Source organism: Mandrillus leucophaeus, unplaced genomic scaffold (genome assembly GCF_000951045.1).
Source record: "Mandrillus leucophaeus isolate KB7577 unplaced genomic scaffold, Mleu.le_1.0 Scaffold334, whole genome shotgun sequence".
NCBI classification, from domain to species: domain Eukaryota; kingdom Metazoa; phylum Chordata; class Mammalia; order Primates; family Cercopithecidae; genus Mandrillus; species Mandrillus leucophaeus.
In genome coordinates, this window is record NW_012103521.1 from 505,750 (window position 1) to 531,211 (window position 25,462).

At 33.9% G+C, this 25,462-nt stretch overlaps 1 protein-coding gene across 1 annotated transcript in view; it reads left to right on the forward strand.

Moving 5' to 3' along the window:
- SLC6A15 (solute carrier family 6 (neutral amino acid transporter), member 15) overlaps positions 1-25,462 on the forward strand; it is a 52,919-nt gene that overhangs the window by 15,304 nt on the left and 12,153 nt on the right. Inside the window, exons 2-8 of the mRNA XM_011988667.1 lie at positions 5,094-5,587; positions 11,001-11,158; positions 11,508-11,634; positions 13,031-13,212; positions 20,445-20,555; positions 23,742-23,983; positions 24,279-24,475. Coding sequence (XP_011844057.1) covers positions 5,299-5,587; positions 11,001-11,158; positions 11,508-11,634; positions 13,031-13,212; positions 20,445-20,555; positions 23,742-23,983; positions 24,279-24,475 — 1,306 coding nt within the window. The 5' untranslated portion in view covers positions 5,094-5,298. The remainder of the gene's footprint in view (positions 1-5,093; positions 5,588-11,000; positions 11,159-11,507; positions 11,635-13,030; positions 13,213-20,444; positions 20,556-23,741; positions 23,984-24,278; positions 24,476-25,462) is intronic.

Here is a 25,462-nt window from a genome sequence, read left to right on the forward strand (position 1 = left end):
GTTCAAATGATTCTCCTGCCCCAGCCTCCTAAGTATCTGGGATTACAAGTGCCCGCCACCACACCCAGCTAATTTTTGTATTTTTTTAGTGGAGAGGGAGTTTCACCATATTGGCCAGTCTGGCCTCGAACTCCTGGCCTTAAGTGATCCACCCACCTAGTGCTCCCAAAGTGCTGGGTTTACAGGCATGAGCCACCACACCCGGCTTTCAGTTGCTTCTAATGTGATTTTTAGTCCCCTGATGAATTCTCCCATTTCTGGTGTTCATCCACTTACCTTTTTCTTTCAGTTAATCTTTTAGTTCACTTCCATGAAATTTATTTTAAATAAATGTTTTCTTTGTAACTCTGAAGCATATTGTTTCCCGGTGTATATTTATATTCTGTATATGTCTTTTGCTTATGTTTCTTCCTCTGTCCACTATCACCTCTATCTCTCCATTTCCATACACATATTTTTCATTATTTGAAACTACTCATTTTGAATAAGAAAAGTTCTATATTAGAATATTTTTTGACATGGAAAGTAGTGCCGTACAAATGGAGTGAACTGGGGAACTCCACATTTTTCATTTAGATTTATTCTCTGAAAGAGAGGTTGGCAAATGTTTTCAGTGAAGAGTTAGTAAACATTTTAGGCTTTACAGTCGATAACAATAACTCTGTTGTTGTAGCACAAAATCAGCCATAGCAATATGTAAATCTATGGGCAGGGATATGTGCCAATATAATCTTTTTTACAAAATACAGATGGTGCGTTGTATTTGGCCCATGAGCAATATTTTATGGGCATGGATACATGCCAATACAATCTTTTTTAACAAAATACAGATGGTGGGTTTTATTTGGCCCATGAGCAATATTTTGTTGACTCCTCCTCTATTGTACAGTTGTAGACAGGAGGCTCTTACCAAATAATGATGAGGACATGTATTACAACTCTTCCGTGCAGAGGAAGTGCAGTGAATGATAGTTTGTTCCTCTGTTGATTCTCTGTCACAAAAATGGATGCTGCTAAGTTGGCAGAGGCTGTGCTGTTACTTGATACTGATTCCACCACTGTCCATATGACTTATCAAGCACTGATACTTTATCACTCTATCTCTCTTCCTGGACAATTCTGTTCATTTCTTCTTCTATTCCCAGATGTAACAGTTATAACACATTTTTGGCAATTGCCAACCTCTCTTATGATTTTCTTTTTTGTCTATGTTTATAGACTACATTTATGGACTAAGGTTTTAGGCGGGCTTTTAGAATTTATAAAAATGGTTATCCTTCAAGAAAGTTTCTCTTAAAAATTTGAAATTGATCTGGCTTCTAAATTGTTGTCACTATACTTAGTTTTAATAAATCTGTTCAGAAACTAAATTTATTTATTTACTTTTGGCTATATGAAACCTGTGCACAAGAAGTGAATTCTTATGTTCAGTGGGTGCATGGTCTTGGAGTAAAAATACAAACAAACTGGGTGCGGTGGCTCACGCTTGTAATTGTAGCACTTTGGGAGGCTGAGGCGGGTGGATCACGAGGCCAGGAGTTCAAGACCGGCCTGGCCAAGATGGTGAAACCTCATCTTTACTAAAAATACAAAAATTAGCCGGGCATGGGGACAGGCGCCTATAATCCCAGCTATTCAGGAGACTGAGGCAGAGAATTGCTTGAACCCGGGAGGCGGAGGTTGCAGTGAGCCGAGATCGCACCACTGCAGTCCAGCCTGGGCAACAGAGTGAGATTCCATCTCAAAAAACCAAAAAAAAAAAAAAAAAAAAGAAAACATCTAATAGTGCACAATACTTGTTTAGTTATATGATCTTATTCTTTAAACCTTTCAGTTCATACATTCAACAGATGAGTTTAAACACTGATAATATGGGGGTAAGATAAACAATGTCATTCTCAAGGCAATGACTTATTTTCTCCCAGACTTACATGTTATTGTGAATACTTTAATATTAATTACAATTCTTCCCCTATCTTCCTACAGCCACCCCAGAAAGACCAAGAAGTGGGAGAGGGTAAACAAAATAGTAAGAAAAGAGAGCTTAAATAATTTTATTTATAATATCATTAAGGATTCATCATTTTTTTTTTGCTCATGTTAGAAGGGGAGCTCTTAATGCATGCAAATCCTCACTTCAACTCCCTTTTTAATAAGTATTTTATTATATAAAGTTTGGCTAGAGTTGTTATACAATATCTATAGTATATGTGTATATTCAAAGTGTTTATGATATAATATTACATTTAAAATTTGTTTACATTAGATACTGATTTTTTAAAATAGAAAATATGACCTTTAGGTAGTCTGATCAGAATTTTTAAGTGTAAACTTTGCCAAAGGATATCTTATCTAAATTGGTGAGGATTATTCACTTGGTGTGTAAAAAACATGCAGTAGTAGCCAGAGGTATTACCTTTTATTTTGATTTTTCTTTGTGTATTATTTTGTTCAAAGAATAGAAATGTATAGAAGAGATATACTATTTTCCATAATAATTTGGGGGAGATTCATGGTTAACACTATTTAAATTTTTTTCTTTTTAAAATGTTGAGTGTTTTTACTGATAGTATCTCTAAGCTTGGATATCCTCCTTACTTTTCTGTCTGTATGGAAAAAGCAAAAGGAGTAAGAAACCAAAGTTTATTGTGGGAACTGAGGTTAAGAGAGGCATAACTATCAGCTTTTACACAATTAATAAGTTGTAGTGCTAGGACACAACTCCAAATTTATCAGACTAAATCCATGCTCTTATCCATATATCACTTGCTACTATGCCAACACATTGTATCTTCAGATAATTTAATAAATGTAAATCTTTTTTCTGGATAATTCATGTCTTACAAATCACATTTTTTTATAGATCCTGTTGTTTTCTTCCAGCAAATACTGTCTAGAAATTTGTTTATTTCAGTTTTTCAATGGCTATATTTATTAATGTATTTAACTAATAATTACTGAGCTGTAGGGGAAAATAATATAAATTAAACAGATAAAATGTCAAACCTCATGAATTATTTCCATATCAAAACCTTGTTGGCCTCTGTGAAATAGTCACTGTGATCACTTCTCGGCCTTTTTGCTAAGATCAAGTGTACTATCTGTTCTTATCAGTTTAATCACTGTGGGAAGTTTTACACCTATTCTAGAGATGTGTCTATCAGTCAAAATATTTTGGGAATGCACCTCTTTCACAATTTTCTAAACAATTTTCTCTTAATCTTCACCAAATCCTAAATGAGAAGTGTTTGCTCTTAGGGTGTATATTTTAATTTTAGAAACAACTAAACATCATCCAACCTAAAGGCAACAAATTAGTTACATAGTAAGTTAAGTAATTTTTTTCCATTGGGTTACCCAACACTTTGTCTTGCTCCTTAAGATTGTAGATTGAAATATGATAGCTGTTTTCTTTGACTTTGAATGTCAATCTAATAGCAGCTCTCTTAAGAAATTATATTTTATTCCATAAATGAAGGGCAGAATTATTGGGCTACCATTTCATAAGCTTCCTGATCCAGATTTGAAGATAAGTGCTCATATTTTCTTTTTTCTTTTTTTTTTTTTTTGAGACGGAGTCTCGCTCTGTCGCCCAGGCTGGAGTGCAGTGACCGGATCTCGGCTCACTGCAAGCGCCGCCTCCCGGGTTCACGCCATTCTCCTGCCTCAGCCTCCCGAGTAGCTGGGACTACAGGCGCCCGCCACCTCGCCCTGCTAGTTTTTTGTATTTTTTAGTAGAGATGGGGTTTCACCGTGTTAGCCAGGATGGTCTTGATCTCCTGACCTCGTGATCCACCCGTCTCGGCCTCCCAAAGTGCTGGGATTACAGGCTTGAGCCACCACGCCCGGCCAAGTGCTCATATTTTCAGTCACATTTTAACAAGGTGTCGCTGATTTGTAGACATGTCTTGTATACTTACTCGGTCTGTGTCTGAATGGGGAAAAGGATAGGAGATGTAACATACAAATAAAAAAAGGAAAAAAAAAAAATCCCAAAGTGATTACAGTGTTTTTCTTGAGCTGTTAAGAGACTGATCACATATATAATGTACATTGACCATTTCTCGTCTCATTTATACTTTTCCTTATGTTTGGGTATGACCTCACTCCATTTGTGCTCAACTCTAATTTTATCCAACATTCTTGATTTTTCCTGTTGTAATAATGTTGGGTCATTTAAATTCTCCACTATAGTATTGTTATTTGATGTCCCTTTCTCTCTGTTAAATATAATATCCTTAAAAACATGCTTTGTACGTTTCATTGATTATTATATCCCATAAAGCCCCATCACAATAAATATCAAATGGGTTGGGTGCAATGGCTTATGCAATATAATCCCAGCACTTTGGGAGGCCAAGGTAGGATCCCTTAAACCCAGAAGTTCAAGACCTGCCTGGACAACATAGTGAGACTTAATCTCTACAGAAAGGAAAAACAAAATTAGCTGGGTGTGGTGGTATACACCTTTAGTCCCAGCTACTTGTGGGACTGAGGCAAGAGTATCTATGGGAGAGGTACAGGCTGCAGTGAGTCCTGATTTTGCCACAGCACTCCAGCCTGGGTGACAGAGTGGGAGCCTGTCTCCAAAAATAAAATAAAATAAACTAGGTTAAATTTTTAAGAAGAACAATTAATATCAAATGAGTGAATGACAAATATTTGAACAGAAGAGATTATATTTAAGACAAATTTACAGAGTTGGTTTGCAATTGTGTATGTAATTCTATAAGGAAAAAAATCAAGGATATATAAGAAAAGATCTGCTTTAGTCAGGGAGGAAAAAATAAAGAATTAAGAAAAAGAGTCCTAAAAGTTTAGTTACTGATGAGCAGAATATTCATTATGCATTGGAGTATATCTGAGATTTTTGCAAGAAGGAGGATGTTAGCTAAGAAAGTTGTATTTGAAGCTCATACGTGCTTTACAATTCTCATACTTATGGGAATATTAAACTCTGAAATGCTAAAGACAATTACATGTCTTATACTCTGTAGAAAGGGTTTCTATCATAAAAATAAAAAAGAATAATTCTGTATTTTAAATATTTTTCATCATTAAATATAATCACATTTCAACTTATAATTTTACAGGTACCTACAGAATACTGGACATACGGATTCAGAATCCATAAGGCTTTATCACCTTGAATCAAGGATTTATTTGATATCATCCTCAGTCTTCCTATCAAGTAACATTGTTTTGAAAAACAGAATTAACACATTTGCCATAGGGAGTTGTTTTTTTTTTTTTTGTTTGTTTGTTTGTTTGTTTTTTTAATACTTCCCATACTTTCCAATGCCTAAAAATAGCAAGGTGGTAAAAAGAGAATTAGATGATGATGTTACTGAGTCTGTCAAAGACCTTCTTTCCAATGAAGACTCAGCTGATGATGCTTTTAAGACAAGTGAACTAATTGTTGATAGCCCGGAAGGGAAAGATACAGATGTTGAAGAAGGATCTGAAGTCGAAGATGAAAGACCAGCTTGGAACAGTAAGCTACAATACATCCTGGCCCAAGTTGGATTTTCTGTAGGTTTAGGAAATGTGTGGCGATTTCCATACCTATGTCAGAAGAATGGGGGCGGTAAGTAATTTTTTTAAGTGATAAATTACTGTAGTAAATTGCAATTGGGTTTCTCAAATAGCTGGTATTATTGCTGTGTCTCATTATTTTTGAAACTTTCAATTTCATTGTAAAGCTAGAGAAACCCACTTCTTTGTGGGAAGTGAGCCCAGATATGTTTTCGGATTAGGTTTCCATAGGAGCACATGGGCTTGCTGTGAATACTCCGGGATCGCTTAAGGGTAACACATTCTCAACTTCTTTCTCTGGAAGCTTATTAAACATTTCTGAATTACTGAGTGAAACTTTTCTAACAAATATTGCATCATTTGTGCCTGTCAGTTATTCCCTTTGAAGAATAATCTAAAGCTTCTGATATATGACAATACTGGTGAAGGAAAATAGAGAATTTTCTCTCCATGATTTATTAATTCTTAATTTTAAGTTGCCTCACTCTTCAAAAAATAAAAAATGATATGTAATTTAGAATAATTATGATCTTCAAATGCTGACAAGAACATTTAAATCCCAGTAGAAGGAATGTAAACAGATAATATAATGCTAGACATTCTTCATCCTTAGGCATTTTATGTATTTCCTTTCCAGTTCCATGGTATTTTGGAACAATGTTCAGTTTCAAAGACAACTTTAAAGAAATTAGCAACCTTAATTTTGAACAAAATTATCTGCAACATCATTGCTATTCTTGCTATTAATATCTGTGTTTGTACTTATAAAGGCTTATTTAGCAAAAATTATCTTAGAAGTCTAGGGAAAAAACTTTACAAAAGAGAAAATTGTTTATGTATGATGCTAGTTCTATAGTATACCAAAATCAAACTGAATTTAATCTAACATTGGATTGAAATGTTATTATATATATATGAAATATTATTATTTATGTACATGTACATGCTGTTAAAATAAATGTGGCTGAAAACAAAATACTCCATATGTCATGCATTTCAGGACACAAAGTATATAACAAATATTTTGGTATTTGATTCTAGTTTGTGATAATTTCATTGACTGGGCAAAAATATGGTTTATTTTTAATATAGTTGTAATCTACAAACCCTGCATCAAATAAAATAATAAAACCCATGCGTATGTAAATTTTTTCCTGGCCACTGAAACATGAAACTCTAAGATGTTATGGTGACAAAATATATTTAAGATATCTTTTAGTTAATTCAAGTAGGCACAAAACAAAAGGTTTGGAAAACATAGCCCATTTGGCAAATCTGCCTTAGAGGTAAAGATCGATACATAGAGTCAGTGATGCACTGTGCATCCCTATACTGAACAGCTCCTTAGCTAGCCAGTAACCTCACACATGAATTATTTATCAAATCAGCTGTAAGCAACTATGTACTCTCCTGCCTTTTGTTTCTCACAAATCATTCCATTTGCTAAGACTAGCAGAAGATCAATTCTGGTTTTGAGACTTTTTTGCCTTGTAAATGGTATTGACCACACTGTTAAAGAGGATAGCTGATTTGGCTAAAAAGTCAGGTTGACTTCCATTTTGTACAATTTCTGTCTTGCTGGAGAGTGCTGAAAGATTTTATATGTAGTAATGGGTTCTTAGCAAAAATGGCTCCTCCTCCTTATTTCCAAATGTTAAAAAAGTCAAAATATCTTTTTAGTATTATTTATTTTTTACTAAATGGAAATATTAGAAAGCAGTACTATACATATTATAAAATACCACCTGATTTTTCATTTTAGAATGGTTGTTACAGTACCAAAGATTGCACTCAAAATTCAGTATGTCATTGAGTCTTCTAATTGTTGGACGAATATCTTCTGGCTAAACAACAAGAAGATAGTTCTCAGCCTCAGGCTATCAAAATCTTATTCATGAATCATTTAAGCACTTTCTGAGTAATAAAGAAAAAGTAATAGAGTCAATATAAGTTTAATTTCCAAATGATTTTATCCTTTTAAAGCACAATGGTTAAGCGAAGTAGGTGGTATAATATACGGACTTCCAGATCAGGTTTGGAAGTCAATTGACGGTTTGAAGCCTGGTTCTTTTTCACACTACCCATGTGACCTTTCACAGGCTACCTCATTTGTTCAGGCTTAGTTTCCATCCTGTAAAATAGGGTTAATAATTGTATCTCTCTCCAAGGATTCTTGTAAGGGATAAATTAATAGCTACATGTAATATGTTTAGAAATGTGGCTGGCAAATAGTAAATGTTCAAATATATATATTTAAAGCATAACACATTTATTTAATCGTAGTCTTACATGACATGAGAACTTTCAGAAATGAAGACCCAAAGACTCAGGGAAAACTGTTTTTATGCTTAGATTATGTGAAGAATAGGCAGCCATGTAGAAATGTACTTGGACAAAAGGGTATGATCTAATGAGAATAGACTAAAGGAAGCAAACCCAGCAAATCCTGTCTGTTCAGATTCTTCTTGGCCTCTCTGAGTAGCATTCCTTCCTCCTGGATATGAAACAAGACCTGTCTGGAATGAGGATCTTCAAGGGAAAAGGGAGAAAATGAGCTTTCTAGGTGTTGTGGCTTGCTTTGGGGAAGAGACATTCTAGTTTCTATGACCCACCTTGAGGGAAAATAAATCTTGTGTCTGTGACTTGCTTCAGGGACAAAAAAAGAGTGGGAAACAGGGGTAAATGAAAAGGCCAGGAAGCCTTGGCTTCCGAGTTCCTTCCAATTTCCTTTAGTTCAAGGTACCCAGCATGCCCAAGTGCCATGCTTAAAAGAAAAATTATTTCAATAGCTTTTGGAGTACAAGTGGATTTTTGTTACATAAATGAATTATATAGTGGTGAATTCAGAGATTTTAATGCATCCCTCACCCAAGTAGCATACACTGTACATAATATGTAGTTTTTTAACCCTATCCCCCATCTCAGTCTTCCCCTTCTGAATCTCTAAAGTCCATTACATTATACTGTATGCCTTTGCACACTTATAGCCTAACTCCCACTTATGAATGAGAACATAAAGCTTTTGGTTTTTTGCTCCTAAGTTATTTCACTTAGAATAATGGCCTCCAGCTCCATTCAAGTTAATATGAAGGGCATTAGTTTGTTCCTTTTTATGGCTGAGTAGTATTCTATATGGTGTATAATATCACCTTTTTTTATCCACTCGTTAATCGATGGACACTTAGGTTGTTTCCACATCTCTGCAATTGTGAATTGTACTGCTGTAAATATATGCATGTAAGTGTCTTTTCCTTTTTGTTTTTGACTTTTTTTTTTGACAAGGTCTCACTCTGTCACCCAGACTAGAGTGCAATGGTACGATCTCAGCTCACTGCAACCTCTCCCCCACTCCGGACTCAAGAATCAATCTTCCCACCTCAGCCTCCCAAGTAGCTGGGACTACAGGCGCATACCCCATGCCCAGCTATTTTCTTTTCTTTTGGATTTTTTTTTTTTAGTAGAGACAGGGGTCTCACCATGTTGCCCAGGTTGGTCTTGAACTCCTGAGCTCAAGCAATCTGCCAGCCTCAGCCTCCCAAAGTGCTGAGATTACAGGCATGAGCCACCATATCCAGCCTCAAGTATCTTTTTCACATAATAACTTTTTTCTTTTGGGTAGATATCTAGGAGTGGGCTTGCTGTCTTGAATGGAGATCTACTTTTAGTTCTTTAAGAGATCTTCATACTGTTTTGCATAGAAGAATTTGAGATAGAAGAAAAGTCTTAAGTATCCAACAGCACATCACACACACATAACTGGAAAAAAAAATCCCCAATGAGTTCAGTCATAATTCTTTCTCTCTCTTTTCTTACTCATTCACATGCATATAAACAAGCCATTCATAATCTAAGATTTGATGCAGGTGTTAAAATTCACTTTCAGTCTTTGGGAAAAACGTTCAGGTCAACAGTTGCTGAATGTTACTCATCATTTTAGAACTAGAATTTTGTTTTCTAAGCTCATGCATCCAATTTTTACGTTGTATATGTAGTTTTGTTAGAATCAACTAAGAATGAAAGACTGAAAATCAGTCATGGGAAGGTTCAGATTATGTAGCAACCACTATGTAGGGAAAATTCCTGTATATAATCATTATTACAGAGATATACAGATGCTGAGATAAATAATTTGAAAAAATCCATTATTTCACTGCTTCAGCTGAAGACAGTTATTCACTAAGTATTTGTATTCCACTAAATATTCCATTAAGACAATTTGAATAGCTTCAAAAATCTATTCAGTGCCATTAAACATATGATAAATATGTAGGAAATGCATAATAAAAGGCTCTTTATAGAAAATAGGAATTAGTTACCATTGATTATAAGACCTTTACATTTAACAGTATCTAGTTGGACAAAACTGCAGATTAAAAAATTGAATATAAAAAGTTTAGCTAAGAGGTTATTTAATAATAATTTGCACATGTAGCTTCTTGTAGGAATGACCTCCGCAGGCTCAGGAAGGTCCCTTGAGCTGGGTAGTTTGAGACTGCAGTGAACAGTGTTCACACCACTGTACTTCAGCCTGGATTTTGGAGACAGAGTGAGACCCTGTCTCCAAAAGAAAAGAAAGACACAAACAAATGAGTAAAGGTTTCACATTTATCTTTTTATAATTCAGTTAATAGAATCTTGTATTAACACTGTCAAACTATTTAGGTACCTTTTAAAATCACCAGTCATAGTCATACATCTTAATTTGTGATTTAACTAAAAAATACTTTTTAAAATATGGAAACTTTATTATAAGGATAATAACATACATTTTTATAATAGACATTAAATGTTTTAGTTTCTTAATGACTCACTACCTTTTCTGATAATTTTGGAAAACAAAAAACTCTTTGTATACTTCTTTTCTGTAGTATTTATGGGAAAAAAAACGACATTTGTCTCTGGTAGAAATTATTTTGCTGGTTTTTTTTTTGTTTTTTTAAAAATTTTTCAGTCTAAGCAGACATTTCTTCTTCCATGACATTATTTTATTTGGAAATAAAAGTCAACTTTAATGCCATAAAATCTCATTCACTCTAATTTTTCTGATTTAGAATGCATTATTTCAATGAGTTTGCATAAATTTTAATAAATGAGTTCATAAACATTGTGTGAATAAGATTTCTAGGAGTTTGTGAAATCTGCCCCAGAAAAGAATGAATTTTAAATAATCAATTATTTTTATGGAAAATGAAACTGTTTTACTCTTTAAATAAATTTAAACTAAAGCTATTCATTAATATTCTTAATTTTATCCTAGTTATTTTATTATCAGAAACCCTTTGTAGAAATCAAATTCAAGTTTCAGAATCTAGAAAGTGCAAAGTAATGAAATTGTGTTTTCTTCAGAGTTCTCCATAATGACACTATATAGTAATTCAAATATCTTTAATGGGATAAAGTGAATTAGTGTATTTTCTACTGTGAGTATTGAAAATATAATCTATGTTTTGTTCTTGTTTCTTTAGGTGCATATCTTTTACCATATTTAATACTACTTATGGTAATAGGCATTCCTCTTTTTTTCCTGGAACTCTCTGTGGGTCAAAGAATTCGGCGAGGCAGCATTGGTGTATGGAATTACATAAGCCCTAAACTGGGCGGGATTGGATTTGCAAGTTGTGTAGTAAGTTTCCTGGTGTTGATGTATGCTATAATCTTTATAGGGTTTGAAATGATATAATTCATTTTTAAATGAAACTTTGGAGTGTGTGTTAATAAACAACTCTTTTACCATGTTTTAGAAAACATTACTGGCATATGGACTAACTATAAATATTGCTGTAGCTCGGTGGTGTCAATGCCTGTTCTAAGTCCTGAGAAAGACATTAACTTTTTAGAAAAGATAATGTGTTCCAAATAAATAATAAAATGAAGAGGATGTTTAAATGTTAAGTAACATTTTATGCATTTGATTTCATTGTTTTAATGGAAGAGGTATGAGAGGTTTAATGGAATGTCATTTTATTTTGCAGGTGTGCTATTTTGTGGCTCTCTACTACAACGTCATCATTGGCTGGAGTTTGTTTTATTTTTCTCAGTCTTTTCAGCAACCCCTGCCTTGGGATCAGTGTCCTTTGGTGAAAAATGCTTCACACACTTGTAAGATATGTATAATACAATGTTTTGGTATTTAAGCATTATAAGAGTGGCAAAGGTACAAGCTTTCGAGATATTTTCTTTTCAAAAATAATGTAGAAACATCATTCAAAATTATCATTATAACAGACTTTGCTCACATTCAGGATTGACATACTCTTAGAGATAGACTTTTGGGACCATCTAGTTTTTCTAGCTCTTTCCTAGTTATTTTACTATGCCCTATGATATTAGGGTAAAGTATTATAAGCCTTCACTTATTAACTTTGATAATCTTTATTTTGTAGGCCCTGATTGATGCCTTACATTTTCATTAAAACTAACACAAAGGAGACAGAAATACGAATTTGAATGAAAATAGCTGCCTTTATATCTTTGGTTCGGTTGTTTCATACTTTTCCCATCATTTTTTAAATCCCATAATATAATATAAATATTATAAAGAACAGTCACCTATAGTAGTGATGTCTAGTAAACATAGATTCTAATGCACAAGTATAGTTTATATTTTTCAAGTAAACATGTTGAAAGAAAGTAAAAAGAAATAGATGAAATATTTTACTTAATCTAATATATAAAAATATTATTTCAATATATAATTACTCTAAACATTATTAATATAATAATTCACAATAATTTCCAATACTGAATCTGAAATCTAGTTCAAATTTCACATTTGTAACCCATGTCACTTTAGATTGGCCTCATTTCAAAAGCAACACTTGGCCAGCAGCTAGCATATTTGACAGTGCTTACCCAGGGAGTCAATCCCATAATTCCAGGGGTAGTAGGGGTGATAAGCCTGATTTGTTTAAATTACTTTGATAAGGGTTTGGGTGCAGTGGCTCACGCCTGTAATCCCAGCACTTTGGGAGGCCAAGGCAGGTGGAGCCCCTGAGGTCAGGAGTTTGAGAGCAATCTGGCCAATGTGGTGAAACCACATCTTTACTAAAAATACAAAAATTAGCTGGCTTTGGTGGTGGGTGTCTGTAATCCCAACTACTTGGGAGGCTGAGGCAGGAGATTCACTTGAACCTGGGAGGCAGAGGTTGCGGTGAGCGGAGATCGCGCCATTGCACTCCAGCCTGGGCAATGGAGCAAAACTCGGTCTCTAAAATAAAAATAAAATAAAATAAAATAAAAATAAATAAATAAAAATCACTTTGATAAGAAGTTCACATATTCTTACTGCAGAACTACGTAAGAAATATCTAACAGGATACATTTCTGTTGGTTGCACAGTTGAGATTTTATTGTTCATTGTGAATGTACACGCTGCTATACAATGGTAGTACTTTTCTAGGAAGCATTAAGAATTCACTTACAGGTTTATTGGACAAAAAATTGTCTCATTTTCTTTATATTCTGAAATAATTGTGTGTTACTTTTCTTTCTACAGTTGTAGAACCAGAATGTGAACAAAGTTCTGCCACCACCTATTACTGGTACAGGGAAGCACTGAATATTTCAAGTTCCATTTCTGAAAGTGGGGGCTTAAACTGGAAGATGACCATCTGCTTGTTGGCTGCCTGGGTCATGGTTTGCTTAGCTATGATCAAAGGCATTCAGTCTTCTGGAAAAGTTAGTATGTTAGAGCCCTTCTCTTTTCTGCTAATCACCATTTCTGGATTCATCCCTCTCTCAAATTCTGTTAAAATTTTCTGTGGGCAAATCACACATAACGCTTCATTCTAGGTAGTTAAAGATTAGTGAAAAGTGGCACTTTAAAAGTGTGCTTAAATTTTTAAAAAGACAAATAAAAACATAAGTGTTTTATAATGAAATCTAAGGTTAATTATAATGTTTCCTTATTTCAACAAGATCTTTAAAATGTTTGTTAATACTTAAAAGTCCTTTCTTCTTGCCATTTATTCAATTAACCCTAATGTTTCAGTTCTCTAATTACCAATTAAATTATGGAAGTTGGGAAAGTAGTAAAATGAGTAATTCATTCATTTTATTTGTTTGATATCATTTGTTTCACTCTGCTGTAGGCGTTCTAAGGAATAGTTGCATAAGACATTTTGAAATAAAGTCGTGTGGAGTGTTTCTTAAAGCTCTGAACATCATTAAGTAGTTAATAATAATTCCAACAAGGAATTCAGAGTAGTGTAAAAGACTAAATATCATTCCTTCTAAGGCAAATTGAAAATTAGAATGGTTGTGGTTTAAAAAGACATTAAGTAAATTCTACGTAGCTTATTTGTTGTTATTTTTAAAGGATGCACTAGGAAAGTAATTGCTATTCACTATTTTGCTTTCATATTACTTTTTTTCTTTTTTTTTTCATTATTACAGCCATTATTCTAAAGCTCTCTATATCTCTTGGCTGGATCATAGCAAGAATTTACTGTTGACTCTTCTCTCTGCCGTTTAACAGTACAACTGTTCCATTCTCCTTTTCAAAGTATAACTCTGATTTCAGGCTAACTTATTACCACTCATCATCACATACTAGCAGGAATGGCAATAGTATTAGTAGTAGTAGCAGTAATAGTAGAAGTAGTCATAATAATAATAATAATAGATGATAAAGATGTTTCCGACAATAATTATGGTAAGAACAATCATTGAAGCCAATATTTATTACAAATTTATTTTGCTTTGGGTACTGTGATAACTACTTTTTATGCTTTATCCCATTTAATTATAAAAACAACTCTTGAGAAGTAATTTTGATTTTCAGAACAATTTTACAGATTTAAAATAAACAGACTTGAGAAATTAGGTTGACTTATCCAAAGTTTCATGGCTACTAAGTTCTAGTATTTGGAGTCAAATGCAAGTCTGTCTAAATCTAAAGCCCGTGTTCTTTAACGCAATACTATAATGTCTCACCCTGTCCTAGTCCCAACAATTAGTGAATTCTTTCAGGGCAGAAGTCTGTCTGATTCATCTTTGCTTCCTGTTACTTTAGATTTAATTAAAATTTTTAGTGACTTTTTAACTTGTAAATTGTAGCTGATTTTACATTTACCTTCCTGCAGGAAACTCTGTATCATTTTGTCTTTTGAATTTGTGAATATACTTGATAGCACATCTAAATATCTTTAAGTCTTTGACAAATGTTATTGTATTGTATGACTAAATAACTTCAAATTGTTCAATTGTGTGTCTTCCACTACGTCAGAACCACATTCCACTCACATTATAAATGAAGGAATAGATTCTTAAATAAGACCTAACCATATTGATATGATTCCTAACATAATATCATTTGGTAGAAAGAAAACCAACTGTGGTCATCCAGAGAAGCTCGAAAACTCTTGTACTCAAGTTCTGTTACTACCACGTTTTGTTTCTGTTTCTTCTTAGTCTGTGTCGTAGCATCACTTAAAGAATTATGCATCCTTTTCTTATCACAGAATCTTGGGCTTGTTTTTCTCATGTCACATAGTATAAATTTATATAGAAAATGTAATACAGTTTATTTAGTGCATACACTCATTATTTTAATGAGAATGCTTCAGGAAAAGACTAGTATTTGGGCAATATTTGAAGAAAGAATTTAACAGGCACTGATGGGGAGAAAGCAAGCTGTAGGTAATATGAGCAAAGATGTGGAAGCCAAAATAGTCACAATTCCTCAATCTGAAACAATGAGTTAAGTATAATAAGAATGACTTCATGAGGAATTAAATGTTAAGCTTTGTGTTTACCTACTAAACAGAAAATGCCCCCAAATAAACAGTGTCACAAGTACTGAAGAGAGAAATATTGTTTAAGGCTAGGACATGGAAAAACAACTTAGAGGATTTAGCAGCTAAAAGAAGAATGAGTCAGCTGGTGATGTGCTTGGTCAAACCACATAGTCATACATGCATATACATATACCGCAAAATGCTAAGTGGAAACTGCATGAATTAAAAGAGGGGTATGATAGGGACATTGTCCTTTGGGCTAGGTAGGCACATATCAGTTGGACCACATCTGCAATACTGGATTTTACTGAAATCTTGTATTTTCCTTTTTATTATGAGAACTTTCAGCTCTGTGACTAAAGTCTTCAAATAGTTAAACAAAAGAAGAATAGGGCTGCTTTGTGTGACCATAGAAAGCAAAGCTATGATCAAATATTGGCTATTATGGAGGAGGTTGTGATGGTGGTAAGCCTTCAAAGAAAGAAAGGCCTTTCAAGAATCAAACTTGACAATAATGAAATCGGTTGCCTCAATGGTAGAGAGCTCAGCATCACTTGAGGTGGTCACACAGAAGTGGCATGTGCCCTAGTTATAGCATCTAATAAAGGGATGCCTGTCTCAAATATGGAGGATAGAAATGAGCAGCTCCAAGCTTTCTTCGAACTCTAAGGTAGTATTTTCTACTCCGACTACTTTTCTATTGTTACTATTACTATGCTAAATACTGTGCATACATTAGCTTATTTATTCTTTCTGTCAGCTAGATAATTTACGTGTTTTATCCCCATTTTACTGCAAAGTTGACAAGCTCAGGAAAAATAAATATTTGGCCAGAATTAAGCAACCAATACATGATAGACAGAGCTAAAACTAGACCATAAAATTTTCAAAAAGAATGATACATTCTGAAGGTATATTTATAATAAACATTTTCATATGTAAAACAAAGGTTTATGTTTTCGATTTTTTAAACAGTTTAGTAAAATGAAAATGTTTTATACATGTTTTATACAATCTTTTGAATGATAAAATAGTCTCTCTTACTAACATACTTGCTTCTACAGGCATAACAGTTGTCAAGGCCCGGGGAGGTCTTAAAAATCAGTCAAAGGAACATGTTTCATTGTATCATTTCCCAGTTTTAAACATGTATACTTCTTGGCCAATGAGTAAGAATGATTCACCCATTCATTATTATTTTGAGAAAATATTTATTAAGCATTTATTATGTTCTAGACACTGATCTAGTTTAGGAAATACAGTTAACAAGGTAAACAATGTGCCTGTCCTCATGGAGTTTCCATTATAGTGGCAGAGGCAGCAAACAATAAACACATTTATAAAATAACTTCAAGTTACAAAACATAAAGCATGGAAACAAGAAAGTGGTTGGTATACATATAGTCAGTAGGTTGAATTTAACTCATTTTAATAATATTATGCAACTGGCTATTTTGGTCTAATAAGATTAGAGCCATATGACCGGATGCAAATAATTTGTGTTTAAAAATGACACAGATATTTATGTAACCTGCTGACTCCTAAGACATATCTTTTTAAATCATGGAATTTAATAATGAAATATTTTGTCCTCTTACCTGCTCACAGAAGAATACAATTGATGGGTTGCCTTCTTAATATCACTTAAATGTTTGAAATACTGACTTATTTTTCTCCATTTTGTGGGCTTGAAATGTTCTTGTAACTTACTAGGAAACTGTGTTAGAGTTTTATTGAATACAGATCAGTGTTCTTAAGAATTTAAATGTTTGTTGAATTAATAAATGAAAATCGAAATATCTGGACATATAATTAGAATATAATTTTCAAAATACTGCAGAATAAAGATAAGCTTGCAATTTTAGGAATTACGTGCAGGAAGAAAAACTCAAATTCCTGTAAATCCTGTCTCAATGAACAATGTATTTGAATATCTGCTGTTTGTCAGGCACTGATGGATATGCCTATGAGGCCACAGTCTGTCCTCATGGAACCCATAATCAATGAGTGAATTGTGTACAAGAAGAAAAACTTAAATTCCTGTAAGTCTTATCTTAATGTGCAATATATTTTAGTATTATATTATTGAACAACAATAGCACAACATATTGTAATGATGATTAGAACATACTAAGTAGAGTAACAGAAGCACATAGAAAGTGTGTAATAGTGGCCAGGCGGTGGCTCACGCCTGTAATCCCAGCACTTTTGGAGGTCGAGGCAGGTGGCTTGCCTGAGCTCATGAGTTTGAGACTAGCCTGGGCAAAACAGTGAAACTCCGTCTCTACTAAAATACAAAAAATTAGCCGGGCATGGTGGCAGGTGCCTGTAATCCCAGCTACTCGGGAGGCTGAGGCAAAAGAATCACTTGAACCTGGGAAGCAGTGGTTGCAGTGAGCTGAGACTGCACCATGGCACTCCACCCTCAGCGACAGAGTGAGACTCGGTCTCCAAAAAAAAAAAGAAAGAAAGAAAAAAGAAAGTGTGTGATAGTGTAGAGTCAGCAATTGCAATTAAACTGGATTAGGAAGAAGGCTTCACAGGGGATGTAAATTTTGGAGCAGGGTTTGATGGTTGAAGAGAAGTTCAGCAGCAAGTTCACAGAGAACTGTGTGTAGGCACAGATAACAGCATGTGCAAAGCTCAACGACTGCTGAGTATTTCTGTGTGACTTTTACATACAACTTGTGCAGCTCATGGAAGATGAAGGATGATATTCAAATTGGTTGATGATATTGAAGGATTTGTGAACTCTTGTAAAATGATGGGCTGTTACCTAGCAAACAGTGTGGAACATTTGAGGATTTTAAATAGTTCAGTGACAGCACCAGATTTTTAGAAAGATCACTCTGGCAAGTGTGAAAGATGGATTTCTGGGATGCAGCGGAAAGCTAACAGAATCTGGAGGCAAGATGAGCAGGAAACTGTTTTCATACTGAAAGGTATTGTGCTATTGAGAGGGGAAGCAAAGGGACAGATGTGAGATTTCTGTGGTAGAATTAGCTGGGTGTGGTGATCAGTTGGTTTATGGGATTTGAGGAAGAGGGACATACTAAGGATAGATTAGAATATTTTAGCCTGGAATAATATGAGTACAGGAAGAATCTTTTCTTAGTACCTAATTAGAAATTATATTAAAAATATAAAGATAAAATATAAAATTAAAAAGGTATATTTTATTGGATAAAATCATAATCTAACTAGACTTTGTAATGTATAGTCTTCATTACACTTATATAAAAGTAGAATTAATAAAGCAGTACATTTGAGTTTTGTTTTAAAAGGTAAAAACAAGCTATTGTTCAAAAGTAAATCCATACTTTTGGCTAGCCTCAACATTTGTGAAGAAGAATCATAAAGGTGATAACTTTAATTCAAGTGAGATCAAGGCAACTGCCAAATTTAATGAATGCCAGAAGTAGGCAGGGAGAATGAAAAAAATCCATCTGAAAGCATTCTGATTTTTTTAAAAAATCAAAAAATTTGAGTGAAGGATTAATCAAAGGATTAAACCAATTTGAAATTATTAAAAAATTATGTTCATTACAACTAATTAAGTTAAAATATAATTTAGTTTTAAAATATTGAGTTCTAAAGTATGCTGACATTTTATCCATATTTTTTCCTTAGAGTGTGCCACGTGTTTAAATATGATTCTTAAGTGGGTAAAAGAGAGAGAGAAAGTGCCCCTTATTGTGTTGCCTTATGTTAATGTTGTTTGTAGTTATTACTGAATTCAGTATCTCTTACCTGCCCGGAGGCATCATTTGCTATGACACTTTTTCCTCCATTGTTCCCATTCTCCTTCCATTCCTTCCTTCCACAGATACATATTGTAGAGTTACTATGTCAGCAACTGTGTTAGGTGTGTGGGATTTGGTAGTAAACAGAAAAGATCTTTACCCTCACTAGCTTTTAGCCTGGTAGAAGATACAAAAAATAAACACAGAAACACATAAATAAAATGCCAAAAGTGCTAAGTACTCTAAAGAACAACAACAAACCCAGGTAATATCACTGAGGGTTGGCAGGGGCAGATGGGAAAGAGAATATGGGAAAAGGCATCACCTTATTTTGGGTGGTCAGGGAAGACCTCAGGGAGAAGACAAAGATGAGACTAAAATAGTAAGGAGGAGCAAGTCATCTGCAAATAAGGAAGAGGTGCTTCTGAAGGAAGGTGCAGCCCTGCACCCTAAGGCTGGCTGAGCTTGGTAGACTCACAGGATAGCAAGGGCCTGAGTGGCCAGAGCTCCATGGGAAGAGTGGTGGGCAGGCAGGCAGGCAGGCACTGTGGCGTAAGGCTTTGCAGGCCAGAGGGTGGAATCAGCACTTCACTCCAATGGCATTAGAAATTCCTGGAGTGTTTTAAGCAGGGAAAGACATAAACCAAGGGGCAGCCAGCAATTCAGATAGGAGAATATTATGAATGGTCCAGAACCACTTCTAGATGTTTGGCTTTACCTGTGGGATGGAGGGTGGGGCCATTTTCTGAAATAGAGATGGGTGGGAACAGCTTTGAGGGAAATTCAGAAGTTTCCCTCTGGATCTGAAACATTTTAGAGACCTACTAGGCCTCCAGAGGAAGATGTCAAGGAGGCAGTGACTGAGTAGCACACTTCCTTTTCTATTATAAATATTTGATGAACTGTTTAATGGTGAAAATTGCTGAAGCAGAAAGTAAAATCTTTACACGTTTGATTGTTTGGGTTCTGGAAGATACAGCATAGGAACAATGCTGCATTGAAAGCTTTACAGAATCACAATGAAAATTTGGTTAAAAGAAAAAGACATAGGACTTTATTTTGCTACTTAGAACAACAACAAAAAAGTAGAAATTCATTAGGTAGTTAGTGCCTGTTCATTTCTGTCTTAAATATTTCTTGTTTTATGGACTATAAGGAATCAACACTGTTGAAGCTACACCATAGCTTATGGATTTTTTCAAAGGAGATAGAATCTTTGAAATTTAAATTACATCTCAGATAGAATCTTAAGGCCAAATCACAACTCATAAACCATTCTTAAAAAATGGCTTTAGAAGTTATTAATAGTTTTATTAACCCTGTCATGAAACAGTGACTGTCAAAGTACAGAAACTAACATATAAAATCTTAACTATAAAAATATCATTGTCATTGCATCTCACTTATTTTTATTTTTCTTTCTTTGCAGATCGTATATTTTAGTTCTCTGTTTCCATATGTGGTACTTATATGCTTCCTCATCAGAGCATTCCTTTTAAATGGTTCAATTGACGGAATTCGCCACATGTTTACCCCTAAGGTATGTACCGTATTTCTATTTAAGGCTTATGATCATAAAAGCTTTATGTTTATTGTTAAAATGTTCTAAGTTATATTTAAGGAATAATTGTTCTAATATATGTACCTTAAACTTTTAAAATATAGTTTTTAACCAGTCTAGAAAAACCAGCATTTTTTTATGTATAATTATAGCCATTTATCTCCATTTTCTAGATCCCATTTTGATTTTAGAGTGAGGCTACCACTATTTCAACTTCAAAAATCCCTCTTTTATAATAAATTTATTTCTAATTTTTATACTGATTTAACTGCAATTTTTCGGTCTTCATTTACTGTTTCCCCTTTCTTCTAGTGCTTTTTAATCTTTTTGTGTTATGGACCCATTTGAAAAAGTGACGAGGATTTTCTTACCAAAAGAAAGTAGTGAACATATTAATTTGCTTAGTGTATCTGGAGGTTGACCGATCATCTAGAATTCATGGACCCTAAAATAAGATTAAGAACCCTAAAATACTCTCTCAGAGAAAATTAGTGTTTTCTTTTCTTAGTGAATTTTTTTGAGGTTTTGTAGTTTTGTATCTTCTGGAAGAATATAGTGATCAGCTTGTGAAATTCTGTAACTTCTATAGATGCATATATATTTTAGGAAAATTCTCATTAGATGCCATCAAGGGCTCAGAACTTATAATCCATCATGCAACTTAGTAGAGCCAAACTCAACACTAGGCACATTTAACCTAGTTAATTATAATTGTGGACTTAATCATAACTTCTTATATTGATTTAACAGGAAACAAATAAGTTTTTGATTGTATATGTGTGTGTGTGTGTATATATATATGTATATATAAAAAAAATTCACTGAAATGAAGGTGATCCCCATTATTAGTTTGCTAATGCTATCATAGGCAGACATAAAGATGAAACTATCTAAAGATATGATTTCAAAATTAGTTTAGAAATGAAAAGTTATCAAAAGGATGAATGTGCAGGCAGCATTGTGCTGTGAGATTTGGGCAGAAGGGATTAGCTTCTCTGGAATTCTTTGTCACTCCTGGCAGCTGCCTTGATACTGCGTAAAAGAAGCTGTGTTCTTTGTGCGTCTGGTTCTGAGTTGGTATTCATTCTGTAGTAGCAAAAATGCTGACACTGGTGTCTGGTTTTCTCAGCTACTTCAAATGTCCTGTTTAACATTTAGAGTTCTTGGAACTTCTCTGTGAACAACTAGTTAAGATTTATGAATTTCAGCCACACTATAATTTAAATCTGCTACAAATGGGCCATACTTAATGACCAAAAATACTTATATGTATAATATTGAAGAAAATGTTTTCTGAGTTCAAGACAACCAAAGTTCTGTGTGAATTTCTAGAATATATTCTCTTTCTAAACTGACAATTGCTTCTGACAAAATTCTAAACATTTGATTTAACTAGATATTTTAGAATTTAAATGCTTATACATAATAATGATATATAGTCCCAGTACTGAAAACTGCAGCATGAATTAACATTTTTTACCTAGACTGGGGATCACTATTAAAATGGTAATTTTTCTTCAGCTAACTTTTCATTGAGTGTTGATAAGCCTCTATTACATTTCTGTAGGATGTGATACTCAATATGAGAAGTAGTTGTAATTTTTTTTAAAAATTACATTGTTTGTGTAGGGGAGAAAGTATGTAAGCACATCCAATACTCCTGAAACAGTGAGTGGAGGTTTAGGTCAGAGATTAGAAGGGATGATGGCAAGGTCTTTAGTAAATAGGTCTTTTCTGCCATCTAGTGGGCAAAATAGAGATAGACAATTGAGTGTATTTTAAAAGAATATCATGTAGCAATGGCCAGTAAACAATATGCATATGTTAATTGCTCATAAATGATGAAGATAATCATGATTATGTTTAATAAGCATATTTCATAGATTTTAATAACCAAAATTAGTTGAAGCAATACATCCTATTGTTTGAGAGAATATGGATTTTGGAATCTACCTGTGTTCTTATTTCATCTCTACCTCAGAGCTGCTGTGTAACCTTAGGCAAGTTACATAACCTTCCTAAGACTCAGGTAAAAGTAGCAACAACTTCATGGGTTGTTGTGAATACTAAAAGAATTAAGCCACATAAAATGTTTTTCAGTGTGTTTGCCGCTATAGCTCGTCTATGTTATCGGTTACTGAGCATTTTTAGAGTGTGGTAGGCACCGTGGTAAGTGGTACCCTTCTTATTATTCTGATCTTTCTGTTGAAGAAGCTGAAACTCAGAGAGGACACGTCATTTGCCATTGGTTGCACTATTGTAAAATTACTAAATGGCAGAATCAGAATCTGAAACTCTCTGTAGAACTCATGTTCTTAGCCATGTTTGACATTGCTCTCAATAAAGGCAATTTGATTGTAATGGTAAAAAGAGATAAAATGCCAATTTAAACACTATTATTACTGAAATCAAACTGAACTGTTTTGATGTATTGAGGTCTGTGCCACACATGTCTGATCTGAATTGTTTCATTTAAGTTTTGATTATATACAGTGATAATTATCTAAGACATAAAGCACAACCGCATGAAATATCTGTTCAATATTTAATATCTGTTCAGTGTCAGAACTTTGGATCTGAAAGAGTATCTTATAGACAATATAGATGAATTTACTCTATTTTCAAAGAAAAATCTTTTAGTAGACTTTCAAATGAATGAAGAATACATATGTGAATATGCAAAGTACAAATAGTTCAACTCTAACAAGTTTATAATCGTTTTCTGCTTCAACCATTAGATTAACAGCAGAAAACACAAAACATGGAGTGTTAGTGAAGCAACTCTTAACTTTTATTGGTAATTGACCTGTTTTGCTATGGAAAGAAAAAAGACATAATGGGAAATTACTGAAGATAACTAATTTTTCTTCATATTCTCATTTCATATTCCCTTTCATATTCTTAAAATATTTAAAAACCACCATGTAAGTGGAAAATCCCCATGTACTTAAAATCTCCATGTAAAGGATTAATAAACTTGCTTACTCATAATTGTTTCCTAAAAATAGATGTTTATTTATGCTTAAGAATATATTATTTCCCGATTTAAATTACCTTTGGCTGCATAAATATCATTGTAATATATTGAAACAGTAAATTCTATAAAAATTAATTATTCTGAAATATTATTTTGTAGCTTATTCTATTATGTTTATTTTTAAACAGCTTGAAATAATGCTGGAGCCCAAGGTCTGGAGAGAAGCTGCTACTCAAGTATTCTTTGCCTTAGGTCTGGGATTTGGTGGTGTCATTGCCTTTTCAAGCTACAACAAGAGAGACAACAACTGCCACTTTGATGCTGTCCTGGTGTCCTTCATCAATTTTTTCACTTCTGTCCTGGCAACATTGGTGGTGTTTGCAGTTCTGGGCTTCAAAGCAAATGTCATAAATGAGAAATGCATTATACAGTATGAATATTAATTTCCATTTGCCTTTTTTCTTATTTAGTTTTTATTTTGTTATTTATAATTTTACTGATACGTGATAGCTATACATATTCATGAGATACATGTGATAGTTGGACACAAACATACAATGTATAATGGTCAAATTTGGGTAACTGGGATAGTCATCACCTCAAACATTAATCATGTCTTTGTGTGGGAACATTGCTCATTCATTAGCTTATAATGGCATAGTCATTTACAAACTATACACCAAAGAACTCTTATGTGCTCATTTGTATGTTGTTTTATTTTTCAGAAATTCAGAGATGATCATGAAATTTTTGAAAATGGGAAACATTAGTCAGGATATTATTCCCCATCATATCAACCTTTCAGCAGTTACTGCAGAAGATTATCATTTAGTTTATGACATCATTCAAAAAGTGAAAGAAGAAGAGTTTCCTGCTCTTCATCTCAATTCCTGCCAAATTGAAGAAGAGCTAAATAAAGTTAGTAAGCCATGTTTGAGCAATAAAATAATTATCATTCAGTTGAAATATGCATTATCCAGCAGACTCCCTTCAGGAAAAGGGTCTTCAAATGCCCGAGGAAGCTCTTAAAATGCCCAGAGAAGCTCCTGGGCATTGTAAGGCTTTCAGAATTTACATTCTTAATTTTAGAGAATATGTTTTCTTAAATGGTAAAGATTTGCTTTATTTAAAAAAGTTATTTCATTCATTGAGCCACAATAATTTAAAATATGAATATAAAGTGATTTTCATCATAGAATGATGATCAGTCTGAAATCTTTCTTGCTATAATATTCAATACAGAATTAGAATTATGGCTCTCATTTACATATACATCATATGATTGCTTTGATGCATGAATAATATTTAAAATAGAAATTTTAGTAGTTGCGTTCCACAAGTCATGATCAAGGGGTTTTTTTTGTTTGTTTTATTTGTTTGTTTGTTGTTTTGTTTTTTTAGCCAGAGTCTCACTCTGTCGCCCAGGCTGGAGTGCAGTGGTGCGATCTTGGCTCACTGTATCCTCTGCCTCCCAGGTTCAAGCAGTTCTCCTGGTCAGCCTCCCGGGTAGCTGGGATTACATGCATATACCACCACATCCAACTAATTTTAGTAATTTTAATAGAGATGGAAGAAGGGGGTTCACCATGTTGGCCAGGCTGGTCTCAAATTCTTGACCTCATGATCTGCCTGCCTTTGCCTCCCAAAGTGCTGGGATTACAGTTCTGAGCCACTGTGCCCGACTGATCAAGTTCTTTTTCTTAGCTATGTTGTATTAAGTAAGAAAAAGGTCAGCGTTAATAAATGTGCTTGTATTGGCTGCCACTGTCTCCTGTATGTCAAAAAGGGAAATATAATGGGAAATTAGTCACTATTTGCTTTAAGATAGTTAAATGTACTTGAGACTAACGTAAAGAATCATGTGTGGATATTATTCATTAAAAACGTAAAGCCATCATTAATAGAAAAA